The 15241-nt window shown below is 40.1% G+C and overlaps 1 protein-coding gene across 2 annotated transcripts in view; it reads left to right on the plus strand.

Annotated features, from left to right (window-relative positions):
- Positions 1-12310, plus strand: part of RXFP2 (relaxin family peptide receptor 2) — a 63156-nt gene extending 50846 nt beyond the window's left edge. The window contains exons 14-18 of one of the 2 annotated variants that reach the window (XM_036457001.1): positions 868-939; positions 4221-4450; positions 5272-5682; positions 9100-9318; positions 11583-12310. In XM_036457001.1, the coding sequence (XP_036312894.1) occupies positions 868-939; positions 4221-4450; positions 5272-5682; positions 9100-9318; positions 11583-11842 (1192 nt within the window). In that variant the 3' untranslated portion in view covers positions 11843-12310. The remainder of the gene's footprint in view (positions 1-867; positions 940-4220; positions 4451-5271; positions 5683-9099; positions 9319-11582) is intronic. The other variant, XM_036457002.2, reaches the window with a different exon arrangement.
- Positions 12311-15241: the final 2931 nt, after the last annotated feature.

The following is a 15241-nucleotide window of genomic DNA, read 5'->3' on the forward strand; positions in this document are numbered from 1 at the left end:
TAATGATTTATTTGCATATTTATTTCACATTTATTGGCCACCAACTTATTTATAGCACTTGTTGTCTTAAGGACCAGGATATAGTGGCTTCTGCTCATTTGGAAACTATAGGTTATTATTCAAATAATCACACAATCCATGCAAAGTTAAAACTGTGATAAATCCAGGAGAAAGCTAGAGACCAAAAGAAAAAAGAGGAGAAAAATCCATTTAAAGGACTCGAGTGTTTCCTGTAGGAGGGGCCCTGTGAGGACTCAGTAACACTGTTACTCCTCTAAGCCTTGTTTCTGATGACCAAAGGGCAAGATAGTTCCATTGTGAAGGATTCAATGGGCAAAGAAAAACTCAGGGCCATGTTGAGAAATCCTTATTCAGATTAATCAAAAAGAAATAGAATGAGAATCAAACACCTTTCACAATAAACTTTAAAAGTGAAAGGTTTCTCTCATTTTATTTATTTATTTATTTATTTTTAATTTTTTTATTAAATTATTATCTTTGTACACGGTTTCTCTCATTTTAGACTGTCCTCTCTCCAACTACTATTCCTGAGAAAAGGAACATTCCCTTAATTCCTGCCACCTCAAAAAGGTCATAATCGCACCAATCCCCACTGTCGTTGTTAAGCCAAAGAAATAAATGACAGTGTTGTATTCAAATGTAATTCTGCATAGGTAGTGACAAAGTAAACTGTGTACAGGAGGCATAAGAAGAAGTGACAATTTTCTAAGATAGCTTACTGTGAAATGCTCATCCTACTTTGAATTGGTAACATAAGCTTTTGAAAGGTAATCTTAAGGAAGGACAAATAATGCAATTACTAAAAAGGGAAACCCTAAAACTGAAACCTGTGTGCCTGTTTTCCAGAGACCTGGAAAGGATAGAGATTCCAAATATAAACACACGCATGTTTCAGCCCATGAGGAATCTTTCTCACATGTATGTATGTATGAAAGAACGGAGAAGACCGCATGGTGGAATGTCGCAGATGTTCTAGTGCAAACTGTCTCGTGTGTCACTGCAATGTGTTTTTGGTGCAAGAAAAGTCTTTTTTATTGAGAACTTTTTAATTTTGTCACCTTTGGTCCCTGTTCAAATAGAATTCAATATTATGATGTGCCGACATGAATGACACTTCTCTCTGGAAACATGCTGTTTATCCAATTGAGGCACAATAAGAGATCAGGGTTCCAGAGTGCCACACATTACACAAGATGAACTCAATGGCTCAATGGTACTCAGGAGACCTGGGAACATTAACTCACCTCTCATGAGTGAGCAGTCGGCTGCTCTAAGATTTGAGCCCTTAGGAAGAAAGGTGCCTATATAAATTCCAGGTGTTGTTACTGTTACTAAGTGCACTTCAAAATGGAGGTAATTAATCTTTAAAGTAGTTTTTGATAACTCACTTGAATATATTTGACTAAAGTGCACTGTGTACGTTGTGTTAATATATGTGTTTATGACATGATTATTTCTTTATCTACTGTGTAATCTCTGTGTTCATGATTTCAAAAATTAACCATTGTTATTCACAACAATAGGGAGAATTCGAAGTAAGCTTACAAGTTGGGTGCAGCAAGTGGCTGAAATGGTTGGTGTGAAGGTGCTTTTTTGAGAAAACATTTTGTTTGTGTCCGTGCCATAGGTGTAATTACTAAAGGACAATTGTCTGATGCATACTCGCATGATTTTCACAATTTCTATTTCTGTGGCACCAGTAGATATTTAAGGAGGCTCTCATTTTCTTGTTGCAGGCAGAATGTGAGGTATTAGAATAGAGAAATTCAATCATTTAAGAACTTGATAGATAACCTTAGGTTAAGGTCAAGAGGACTCAACAACTAACAGAAAATATGTTAACTTAGGTCCCTATTAAGTGGCCTAGTTCTTTTGTCTTCCTTGTCCACATTTATTGAAACACCTTCACCCCGTAACCCCATCCCTTCCACTTGTCATTCAGTGCCAAAATCACAGTGGGAAGAGAGGCTGAACTACTGAGATACCCTAGCTCGCTCTATCTGAAGACAGTGGACATAATTCCTGAAAGAACCAAGGTTTCAATGCATGCCAGGGATTCCAGGGAAGAAGGGAAAAACAAGAGTTATACATCAGTTATACATCTACTAGAGGCTTGGTGCATGAAATTCGTGCACGGGGGTGAGTGGGTGGGGAGGTAGTGTGTGTGTGTGTGTGTGTGTGTGTGTGTGTGTGTGTGTATGTGTGTGTTCCTCAGCCCAGCTTACACCTTCTCCAATCTGGAACATCCCTCTCACAATCCAGGACTGCTGGCTCCCAACCACTCACCTGCCTGCCTGCCTGATTGCTCCTAACTGCTTCTGCCTGCCAGTCTGATGACCCCCTAACCACTCCCCTGCCAGCCTGTTTGCTCCTAACTGCTCCCCTGCTGGCCCAATCATCCCCAACTTCCCTTCCCTGCAGGCCTGGTTGCTCCCAACTGCCCTCCCCCGCCTCCCTGGTAGACCCTAACTGCCCTCCCCTGCTGGCCTGGTCACCCCTAACTGCCCTCCCCTGCTGGCCTGGTCACCCCTAAGTGTCCTCTCCTGCAGGCCTGGTCACTCATAACTGCCCTCCCCTGAAGGCCTGATTACCCACAACTGCCCTCCCCTGCCAGCCATCTTGTGGTGGCCATCTTGTGTCCACATTGGGGCGGCTATCTTGTGTGTTGGAATGATGGTCAATTTGCATATTACCTCTTTATTATATAGGACAATTGGGTAGATGATATGGGGAAGCTAAACTATAAGCTGCTCAGGGGTAGGTATTGCATCCAATTTTTCTACATAACATCCCAGCACTAAATTATGCATCATTCATTAGCTCATCTAAGAAGTGTTTGCTAAGTACTTCCCATGTGCCAGGCGCTGTTCTAGAGCTGAGCATTCAGGATGACCAGGAGAAACAAGTGTCTGTCTCTGCCCTGTGGAGTTTTTAGAACCAGAACATAAACATGTAAACAAACAAATCTGTAATGTTAAAAGCATAATATGCTAATTAAAACAAACAGCCGAACCTTCTGGACATCCTCCAGACGTCCTTTCATATGACCTTCCAGACGAAGCCAGGCTGCGACAGCTGAACCTCTCGCACAAATTTTGTGCATCGGCCTCTAATAGTTAATAAATGCTATGAAGACAAGTACAACAAGATGAAGGGATAGAGAGAGGATGGTGATAGTCCACAGATAAGTCAAAGAATGTGATAGTTTAGTGGACCTTAATGGAGGGAGGGAGCAGCCCAGAACATCAGGGGAAGAGGGAAAAATCTTCCAGGCAGAGAGAAAAGCAAAAGCATCATACTGAGAAGGGGGTAAGATGGCTTGTCTGAGGATGAGAAGGCCAGTGTGTCTGGGTGGAATGAGACAGGAAGTCAAGGAGGTAAGAAGGACCTGGCTAACCAGGGGTTCCATCACGGAGGCCTTGGAGCTGTGGCAAAGTCAAGCTTTGTCTACCAAATGGATGGGGAAGGAAATGACAAGATTTAGAAGAAAAGAGATGAACTAAAAGAGGTGGTAATAACACAAAAATAGAATGAGCTTTATGGGCAAAAATCCTGAACACCCAGGTTTCAGAAATGGCAATAAGCCAGACAACCTCCCCAATTCAAATGCTTAATCCACACACATGGATCATAAATAGATTGGTCACAAACAAATCTATATTTTCCTCTAGAAATTAAGTCTTTCTAATCCATAGAAAGAAACCTGTGTTTCAGGCAGCTGCTTTTCCTCCTAGCTCCAGTGGGAATGAGTTTTCTGAGACCCTCCCTTCCTGCCAAGGATAAGGAGGCTAGTTTACATGAGTATACTTAAAACTAAGTACAACGCAGGAATCCTTTTATGAGCTACTGTAGGTCCTTTGCATTCCAAACCCAAGCCCCTGAATTTTTGCTCAAAATCAACTTGACAAACTACTTTTTATAACACCCTAGATAATAATACAACGTGATGGAGACTTCACATTCTCATGTCCTCCCCTGACTCACCTCAGACAAGCCACAGAATTTCTATTTTTGTAGGTTCATTTTTAAAAGAAGCACCCTGTCTAGAGAAACATATATTCCATGAAGAACTCTTAAATTACATGATCTCTATTGAACAAAAACAAGCAGACCTAGGGAAGTTGCATATCTGATGGGACTGCAACTGTGGTTTCTGTGTCATTGCTGTAAAGTGACTCTGTTTTTTTCTTTGACTTTAGTTATTTCAAAAACTTTCGATACTGCTCCTATGCTCCCCATGTCCGAATATGTATGCCCTTGACTGACGGCATTTCTTCATTTGAGGACCTCTTGGCTAACAATATCCTCAGAATATGTGTCTGGGTTATAGCTTTCCTAACTTGCTTTGGAAATCTTTTTGTCATTGGCATGAGATCTTTCATTAAAGCTGAAAACACGACTCACGCTATGTCCATCAAAATCCTTTGTTGTAAGTATGTTTCCTCTCACATAGATCTGTGTGCTGTAAGTTAGATATATACTGGCCTTCAACTAACGGCATTTGATTTAAATTATACCTGTCGGGCAATTTTTTAAAAGTATAATGGTGCTATTATCTTTGGATGCTCTGTTCTTATATGAGTTTTCAGGAAGCTAGTACCTATTCCTGGGAGTTATGTCTTAGAAATAGGGTAATGGAGAGCTGAAGAGTCAAGGGATGAATTCTGGAGGACAGGTTGTGAGTTAGAAAACTAAATTTTGCCGAAACCGGTTTGGCTCAGGGGATAGAGCGTTGGCCTGTGGACTGAAAGGTCCAGGGTTCGATTCTGGTCAAGGGCATGTACCTTGGTTGTGGGCATATCCCCAGTAGGGGGTGTGCAAGAAGCAGCTGATCAATGATTCTCTCTCATCAATGTTTCTAACTCTCTATCCCTCTCTCTTCCTCTCTATAAAAAATCAATGAAATATATATTTTTTAAATTAAATTTTATTTAACCCTCAATTATTACAATAACACCCATTCTATTCAAGCCCAGAAAATTATTCTTTTATTAACTATGTAAGTAATATTTGTTTATTGTTTAAAAACTAGCCTCCCCACTTCCCCCGCCACCTTTTTAAAAAATTATAAAACTAAGACATAGCATGGTACTTAGAAATAATATACCTTTTGAAGTCCAGGCTTGTAGGTATTGTTGTAGGTGTTTATATTAGTTCATTTAACAGAGGATGAAAGAAGTAGACCTAATTAGAAAACTAAAACAAAAATGCTGGGAACTACCAACGTATTCTTTATCCATTCCTTAACAGGTGCAGACTGCCTGATGGGTGTTTATTTGTTCTTTGTTGGCTTTTCTGACCTAAAATACCGTGGGCAGTACCAGAAGTACGCATTGCTGTGGATGGAGAGTTTACAGTGCCGCCTCATGGGTGTCCTGGCCATGCTGTCCACTGAAGTCTCTGTCCTATTGCTGACATATCTGACTTTGGAGAAGTTCCTGGCCGTTGTCTTTCCCTTCAGTAACATTCATCCTGGAAAACGGCACACTTCACTCATCCTCATTGGCATCTGGATTGTGGGATTCTTAATAGCTGTGATTCCATTTTGGAATGATGATTATTTTGGAAACTTTTATGGAAAAAATGGAGTATGTTTCCCACTTTATGATGATCAAACTGAAGATAATGGAGGCAAAGGGTATTCTCTTGGAATTTTCCTAGGTAAATTATATTGTTCATTTTTTTAACAAATGTAATCTTGGTAGAAATACCACAAAGTTTAGCAAAGTTCAGCATATTTACTCATTTCAGAAAGCAAATGATTATAGACAAGACTCTGTCCCTTTTTAAAAATAAAGTTCTTACTGTATATTTACAGAAATTTAATTACAATTTTTTATTATAGAGATTTAGCATGAAAATCCATACTGTCAGGATCTCTAGGCGGCTTTTTTATTATCTGCCAGACGTTTGAGCTGAAGGAATTTTAGGTCACTTAGTTGTCCTCTCACCCAACCAAGTTACTTGAACTCATTTTGGTTTACAGTTTACATATGAGTAAAATAATAATATCTCACAGGAGATTATCTGAGTGGCAATTCCAGAAAGGTTTGTTGCCTTTAGGAAATACCATTCAAACATTAACAACATGATACTTCATAAAACTCTTCTTTTTTCAGTTTTTTCAGTCTTTCTCCCCCCCCCCCCTTTTTTTTTTAAAGAAGACCACATATTCTCTGTTAAAAATGAAAGAGAAGCTTGGTCCTATAAGGTTAAAAACCTTTTTATCATTTAATATATATCTCAATTGCTTAAAATTAAAGTCATTCCCAAGTCCTCTCTTTAGCGGAGTATTATAATTTCCATTTCCTCTTCTCATCTTTTCCTCCCATACAGTTGGTCAATAAGCTCTATTGTCCTCACATTTTCACAAATATTTTTAATCAAAATATGCCTCTGCTTTCCTTTCTTCCAGTCCCTCAATCCACTGCTACCACCTTCCTTTAAAAACCTTGTCACCTGAATCCTGAATTACATTAGCCCTTCCTAGTCTTTTGTACTCTGGGCCCTTTTTTCCTAGTCATGTGGCAAATACCATTGTTCCCCTCCCTGAGGACGGAGGGGACTGTATGTGCCTCTGCTCAGATATTTTCAATGAAATCTTATTACTACCAAGGTCAAGTTTAAATTAGAACTTAAAGCCCACCACAGAGTGACCCTAGCCACTATTTCCAGGTCTTCTCCACCTATTCCTTGTTTTCTTCCTCTGAAAAGTAAAACACCTTATTTGCACCATTTTAATAATACTCCTCACATACTACCTTGTTTTGTAGCTATTTTTCATGGCTATGTTCCTCCTAGGGTATTGTAAGATGTTCCTAGCATAGGTGCACTTTATAATCACACACACACACACACACACACACACACACACACACACACACTGTTATGTTACTTTGAGTTATATTATGTTACATTCATTGATCCAACATGAATTTATGAAGCAGTTTGGGTACTGGAGATACAACAAATTGGTCCTCACAGGCCTGCATCCAGAAAGGAGAATGAAGACAAGTAAACACATCCTACGTCACAGGCTGACAAATGCTTGAAGGAGGAATACAGCATGTTCTAGGAGCCCCAGATCTGGGTACCAGGGAAGGATTCCCAGTGGAAATGAATCCAAACTGGGGCCCACTGAAGAAGGAAGTATTAGCTAAGTGAAAGCAGAGATTGTGTTCAGGAAAAGACAGAGGCCTCAGAGCCCTAAAGCCACGGAATAGGCTCTGATGAAGGTTGAAAGACGTTCAGATTTTATAGTTAAGGTGTGGGTCAACTAAAAGGATTTTAGTACTTGTGATATATTCTGTATTGATAAAAAGATAGCCTCTCTCTCTCTCTCTCTCTCTCTCTCTCTCTCTCTCTCTCTCTCTCTCTCGAACATTTCTCCCTAAAGAATATAAGAACATACAATTTTAAAAATTAATCTTACATTTTAGAATAACTTACATTTGGAGGAAAAGAGTTGCAAAGATAGGCCAGTTTCTCCTGCTGTTAATATCTCACTTTCTTTTAGTGCCTTCAGAACATAGTTAGATCCTTTCTGTAAGCCTATTTTCAAAAAAAGACATCGTTTTGTTTTTTAATTTATCTTTATTGTTGAAAGTATTGATGACCCCTCCCTCCCATTGGGAGGATCTTCTTTAACAGTTTTGTTTTGTTTTTTCAACTTTCTGGCAAAAGGCTTAAGATAAATCAATCTTTAAAAATTATCTTGTATGGCTTCATAATGAGATCCCATTAAAAATGAAGTTTTGAACAAAACTAACAGAAGATTTTGAATGTATAGTGGTTTCCCCTAGATTCACCAGTCTTAGTTACAATCTAAGTCAGATGAACATTTTTAACAATTTTGATATTATGTGCAAAATTTATGTTTACCATAAGGTATAAGATGACCACTCCTAGGTTTTTTTAATTAAAAATTTTTCCTTTTTTGCTGGGACCGGTTTTGCTCAGTGGATAGAGCGTCGGCCTGCGGACTGAAAAGTCCCGGGTTCGATTCCGGTTGAGGGCATGTACCTTGGTTGCGGGCATATCCCCAGTAGGGGGTGTGCAGGAGGCAGCTGATCGATGATTCTCTCTCATCGATGTTTCTAACTCTCTATCCCTCTCTCTTGCTCTCTGTGAAAAATCAATAAAATATATATTTTTTTAAAAATAAAAAAATTTCCTTTTAAAAAATATATGTTTTTACTTATTTCAGAGAGGAAGGGAGAGAAAGAGAGAGATAGAAATATCAATAATGAGAGATAATCATTGATTGGCTGCCTCCTGAATACCCCAAACTGGGGATCGAGCCCGCCACCCAGACATGTACCCTGACCAGGAATCGAACCGTGACCTCCTATAGCAAGAACATAACAAAGTGACTACAAAGTCAGGCTTACATGATAATCTTCTAAACATATTTAACTCTAAAAGAGTAATTTACATAGCTGAATTTTTAATTTTTTCTTATTTCTTTTTTTCCTAAAAAATAAATCTATAAGGTTTTGAATTTTAGTTTAATGATTATAAACAATCTGAAGAAAAATAAACAAAAATGGCATTTTTGTTCCATGTATTATTTTTAGTTAATGCCCCCCCCAAAAAAAACCATGAGAAATAATGTTTCTGAAGCTAATATCTTCTTGATATTTCAAGTTTATCTTTTTCGTATTTATAAAGTAAAAGAATCTAATCATACTTATTTTTTGAGATGCATGTAATTACAGTAATTACAGTAATCCCTTAAGGCTTTGAATTTGCAGAGAACTAGACACAAAAATAGTTATTTTCTGCTTTACAAAACTAAAATTGACCTCATGATATCCAAATCTGAATTTCAGAAGTCTACAATTCTTCATAAATGGTTTATGTGTTTGAAATATATTTCTGATCTGGCAAACCTGATTCTTTTTGTTTATTCTAGCTTATAACCTTGAACTCAGGGTTTCAGGCCAGTACCACTGAGCTGATACAAGAGTGCTTCTTGTAGATTCAGGGAAAGAGGCACTGTATCCGACATCTCAGTAGCACAGCATTTCATTGCTGACAGCACTCCTGAGATATTAAGAGCTGTGCTTTTCCCAACAGGTGTGAACTTGCTGGCTTTTCTCATCATTGTCTTTTCCTATGGTATTATGTTCTGTTCCATTCATAAAACGACCTTGCAGACTTCGGAAGTGAGGAGTCACATTGGAAGAGAGGTGGCTGTTGCAAACCGTTTCTTCTTTATAGTGTTCTCTGATGCCATCTGCTGGATTCCTGTGTTTGTAATTAAAATTCTTTCCCTCTTCCGAGTGGAAATACCAGGTCAGTCCCTCTTCTTATTCCCAAGTACACTTTGCCTTCTTATGCCCTTTGTTTGATGAGACCAGAATACAGTGCTTTACAATTCTCCATAAATACCTATAACTTTAATACAAATAGTCATTATTTCCCTCAGTGCTTTATACTCAGTATTATACAAGAAAAAGTGGGCAGTGGTAGAAGAAAGAAAGAGGGGGGGAGGAAGAGAGAGAGAGAGAGAGAGAGAGAGAGAGAGAGAGAGAGAGAGAGAGAGAGAGAGAGAGAGAGAGGGAGAGAGAGAGAGAAACTCTGTAGTGGTGTAATCTAAACAAGTATAATAAAAATCAGGAGAGAGAAAAACAGTCTTAGTATCTTGCTTCTACCTGAATGGAATAATATTTCTTAACCAAGGGTACATGTGAAAAATCAAAATATCTATGCCCAGGTTCTTCCCTGGGCTTCTGAATTCAGTCCACATGGGCTAAGGCCTTTATATGGGTGTTTTGGAAAAGGGCCTCTGTGATTCTGAGGCACACATCCAATTAAGAACCACAAGTCTATGTCATGGTCCTGGCCAAACAGTCATCACACTGGGCTCCCTGTAGCCTTAGGTGTTCCATGGAAGATGCCTCATCCAGGAGGCCAGGTTTCCTTCTCACTGTCCTACTCACAGGAGGAAATGGCCTCCTCATTAGTTAGGGATATATTTGAAGCTTGTTCTGGGACCTAGAAATCATATCCAACTAGGTGCCACCCAGGGCTTTAACCTGACTTTCTGAAACAGCTTTGGGATTATATTCAACTCACTGTTTCAGCCTTTTGCAAATCTACATGGGGAGTTTATCCAGGACAGGAATTATATCTTAATTATCTTGGCACACCAGTGCTAAACATGGGGTTGACATGTCAGAAGCTCTTGTAAAAGAGTGATGACTATTCAAGTAACAATTTATGTCCCTCTGGCTTGTGCAAAAAGTCCTGAGAGACCTTGTCAAATGCAAAAAAAAAAAAAAAAAAAAAAAAAAGACACATGGCATCCACAGAATTCCCTCAACCAATAGTTTAGTCTCCCAGTAAGACTCTAGCCACAGAACATGTAGAAGTGAAGATAGGACTGATTACTTGGGAACCCTTGCTGTGTGGCAAGAGCAAAAGCCATAAGAATATGTGTTTAATTAGGAGTCAGTTGTACATAGGAAGCAGAGCTAACTATTTACTGGTGACAGGTGTGGACTTCAATGAACAGTCTCCGTATACTACAACTTCCCAAACCTTTCAATTGTTATGTCCTAACATTCGAATTCAATAGAACTGAAATGTCCTTTGGCCTCCATTGCTCATGGAATAAAGTCCCAATGATGGGATTAGCATGAAAACTTTTCTTTCTCCTGACCCATCTTTCTATATTCTGTGACCCATGTTCATTAAAACTAGTGGACATTTTTTCTGAATTTTTATGTCTTGCCTTTGTTAAAGCTGTTCCTTCCATCTGGATCATACTTTCAACTATAGCCTATGAAACATCCTTCTTATCCTTCAAGGTTTAAGCCAAGCACTCTCTCTTCCATTGCACCATTCCAGACCTCTCCCAACCCACTGGCATCCAACTCCACTGCTGAACTATTCATTCAATTTTGTTTGCAATTAATTTATTAGCCTCAGACTAAGTGTCTCATATCTGCATTATTTTTAATATATCCATGAGTAGGGACCATGTCTTACTTATCTTAACACAATATTTCCACTATATTAAAATATAATATTTTTAACTAATGCTCCTTCAACTAAAAATGCTCAGCTACTTCCAAGTTTCTCCTCACAAAGAACTTTTGGTGGAATTTTTCCCTAGTATAGTGTAAGGCTTCACACAAGAGGAATTCGTTAAGTTTAGATATGTACTGGTTTTTGTTCTTCAAATTGTCAGACTCCTTCTGAATAGGATAGCCAGAATATAAGTGCAATAAAGCCTCCAGAACTGAGGTTAAGACCAAAATCCAGGGACCAGAAGTTTCTTGAACACTAAGAATTATTCTCGCTTTCTTATTTTTCTATAAAGAAAGACAATAAAAGAAAGAAAAATGTTATGTATGAACTGATAGTTTATGAAGTATTTTTACATGGTAGATCCTCCATTTTATGGCTCCTACCCCCTTCCAATAAAGAGATTTTCAGTATAGTGAGAGAAAACTTAACTGAATGAGGTAGCTTGCTCAAAAATAGCAAGGTATACAAAATTTTATGAACACACTATGAAAAACTTGTTTCTCACACTTTGTTTCCTTATCCAGGCACAATCACTTCCTGGGTAGTCATTTTTTTCCTGCCAGTGAACAGTGCTTTGAACCCAATCCTTTACACACTCACAACCAGCTTCTTCAAGGACAAGTTGAAACAGCTGCTACACAGGCATCGGAGAAAATCGATTTTTCAAACTAAAAATAAAAGTTTGTCTACATCCATTGTATGGACAGATGACTCCTCTTCCCTTAAACTTGGGGTCTTGAACAAAATAACTTTTGGGGACAATATAACAAAACCAATGTCCTAGTAATGGTTGGGGACCACTGGACTTCCAATGGACTACCTATTAAAAAGTGCTGCGTTTGGAAGATGACTCTGCAATGCTTTTCATCTTTACCAACAGCAAACCTTCCTCCATGGAGAATACAGCAGAACGACTTCTGGTGCAGTGGTCCAATGGCAGCCTTACTATTTACCGGCTGTGGTAAGAATTGTACCTAAGGTTTTCATTCACCCTTACACTCCTGAAGTAAGACAGGAATCCATATACAAAAGATTGATATGCAATTGATCTCCACCTAGTTAATACTACCAAGCTACCAGTTAATGCCCACATGTTAGCACTGCATGGTCTGCTTTTAAATTGAGTTGCACTATCCATAAAATAAAGACATTGACACATCTAATTCCAGTGTGGACAGAATAACATACCGTAAGTCTAACATCTCTTTCATTGCTTCTTCAGTGAAATCATCAGCATCCCACTAAATTGATAGGAAAGGATTTCTGAGATGGTCACTCACCTCACGTTCTGCCCTATGCAGGTCAGTGGAGTAACATCTTTGAAAAAAACACCTTCATACAAAGTTACCATGTGGAACTTTGACCAGAGAGGCACACCAACAAAGCTTAGCAACTTTCACTATCTTGGCTTTTATTTCATGTCAGAAGTGCTGAGATCTCAAACAAGGCATTTTTCTTAATGGAAAATTGAATGCTCCAACCACCCAAAACTACATTTTAATATTGTTTAAGTATACTTTCTTGACAGAACTATCTCCTATGATAGCAAGTTCTGACTTCATAGAATACAGGTATAGCAATATTAAAGGAGATTTGAGAATAATGGTTTGCTAGGACCATTTGCTCATTCAGGTAAATCCCCATAATTTTTAATAAAAAGGCCAATAATTTTGGATTTGTCTTTTGAAAATGAAAAGTACTTGCGAAGGCCTAAGTATGTTTTTATACTGAAAGTTTGTATGTGAAAAAAATCAGGTAAATAAAATTATATTTCTTATTTGTCTATGTATTATTTTAAATTTAACAAAGACCATAGAGATTACCCATGTTTCTCTTGATAGAGAATAGAGTTATGAGACAGCACTACAGAAATAAGACACACAACATTTTTCTTTCTCTTCCTCCTTTTTACAAAGCATGTGGCAACAACTTAATTTCTTCACTGTTCAATTCATTCTGAGTTCCTTTCATGAGATGAAATGTAAATAGCTGACTGAGAACACTAGTATTTTAGGTTAAACAAGAGGCCCAGTGCATGAATTCATGCACCAGTGGGGTTCCTAAGCCTGGCCTGCAGGATTGGGCCAAACTGCTCTCCAACATCCCCCAAGGGGTCCCAGATTGGGAGAGGTTGCAGACCAGGCCAAGGGACCCCAATGGTGCATTATCAGGCCCAGGAGGGACCATATGAGGGAGGACTCCAGTGTATGTCCAGCCCATCTAGCTCAGTCCAGATCAGCTGGACCCCAACAACAAGTTACCTAATAATTGTAACATCTGCCTCCTGGTGGTCAGTGCATGTCATAGCAACTTGGAACATCTGCCCCCTGGTGGTCAGTGCATGTCATAGCAACTGGTCAAATGGTCAACTGTCTGCCCCCTGGTGGTCAGTGCACATGATAGCAAGCAGTTGAGCAGTCTCATCATATCATTAGCATATTATGCTTTGATTGGTTTAATGGATGACTGGACACTTAGCATATTAGGCTTTTATTATATAGGACTAGTGGCTCGTGCACAAAATTCATGCATGGGGGTAGGTACCTTAGCCTGGCCTGCACCTTCTCCAATCTGGGATCCCTCTCAGAATCCAGAACCACTTGCTCCTAAGCACTCACCTGCCTGCCTGATGCCTCTAACTGCTCTCCTGCCTTCCTGATGCCCCTAACTTCTTTCTCCTCCTGGCCTGATCCCCCTAACTGCCTAACTGCTCTTCTTGCTGGCCAGATCCCACTAATTGCCAATCTGCTCTCCCCTCCTGGCCTAAAGCCCCTAACTGCCTAGGTATTCTCCCTTCCTCTCCGTGCCTCCAGACCCTAGTGCAGGAGGGCTGAGAGCTCTCCACCTCGGCCTCGCCCCTGTCCTGACTCCCTCCTCTGTCATGTGTGGTGCTGTGGGCCTGCACATGGTTCCACCAGAGGGGCCACCTGTGGCAGCCTCATGTCCCAGTGGCACAAGTCCCTGCCCCCATCCCTTTCTACCATCTCCTGTATGCATGCAGCCTGGTTGTGACACCATTAGAACCAGTAAAAATTAGCGTATTACTTCTCTATTATATAGACTAAAGGCCCAGTGCACAAAATTCGTGCATGGGAGGGAGGGGTCCTTCAGCCCAGCCTGCACCCTCTCTAAACCAGGACCACTTGCTCCTAACTGCTCACCTGCCTGCCTGCCTGATTGCCTCTAACTATACTCCCCTGCTGGCCTGGTTGCCCCTTACCACTGCTGCCTTGGTCCCCACCACCTTAGCTTTGTGTGGAAGGCCATCCCTCTAGATGCTGTCCAGTTAATTAGCATATTACCCTTTTATTAGTAAAGATTATACAACATAAGCTTTAAGGTATAATAGATTTGCATTGATAGAAATGAAGAGACATTTCATTAAAAAATGTATATTGGTTTGACTCAAATCCACTTGTTCATGATAAAAATCAAGTCTTTAAGAATAGGATTGCTTACCCTAGCTGGTTTGGCTCAGTGGCTAGAGCTTCTGCCTGAGGACTGACGGGTTCCAGGTTCAATTCTCGTCAAGGGATCATGCCTGGGTTGTGGGCTCAATCCCCAGTAGGGCAAGTGTAGGAGGCAGCCGATCAATGATTCTCTATCATTGATGTTTCTATCTCTCCTCCTCTCCCTTCCTCTCTGAAATCAATAAAAATATATTTTAAAAAATAAAAGAATAAGATTTCTTTGCCATCAAAGCCGAGTAAGGCATGTCATTTGTTGTCCTTGATGAAGTCTGAGCAGCTCAGTTGCTAAGCAACTTCGCTGGGTTCTTATCAAATAAAATCCATGGAGAAGCAACTAAGCCCACCATGCATTTAGGCTATAAAGACCAAACGTTTGGAAGGACAGAATATCTCTGGGGTAGGAGACAGTGGGGGTCAGTGGCTGGGAGGCAGGGAAGATGAAGGAATGCCCAGTGCCTGGGAAGTACCAAAAGGTCTGGGATATGCAAATCTGCTGGGGTGGGGTCAGACCCTGCTCTCTGAGAGGTCATGTCCAGAGAGAGGGCAGGGGTGCAGTTCCAGGGAGTCCCTTCCTGCGAGGCTCCTCCTCCTCTCCTTAACCCCTAGCCTGTCCATTTGGATGAAGTGGGTGGGAAGCAGGTATGCAATGCCTGGGCAGATGTCCCTCAGTCCCAGATCTCTCCGGGGTGGGGGAGGGGTTGCTTGTATTGGTT

Source organism: Pipistrellus kuhlii, unplaced genomic scaffold (assembly GCF_014108245.1).
Source record: "Pipistrellus kuhlii isolate mPipKuh1 unplaced genomic scaffold, mPipKuh1.p scaffold_m20_p_3, whole genome shotgun sequence".
NCBI lineage: Eukaryota > Metazoa > Chordata > Mammalia > Chiroptera > Vespertilionidae > Pipistrellus > Pipistrellus kuhlii.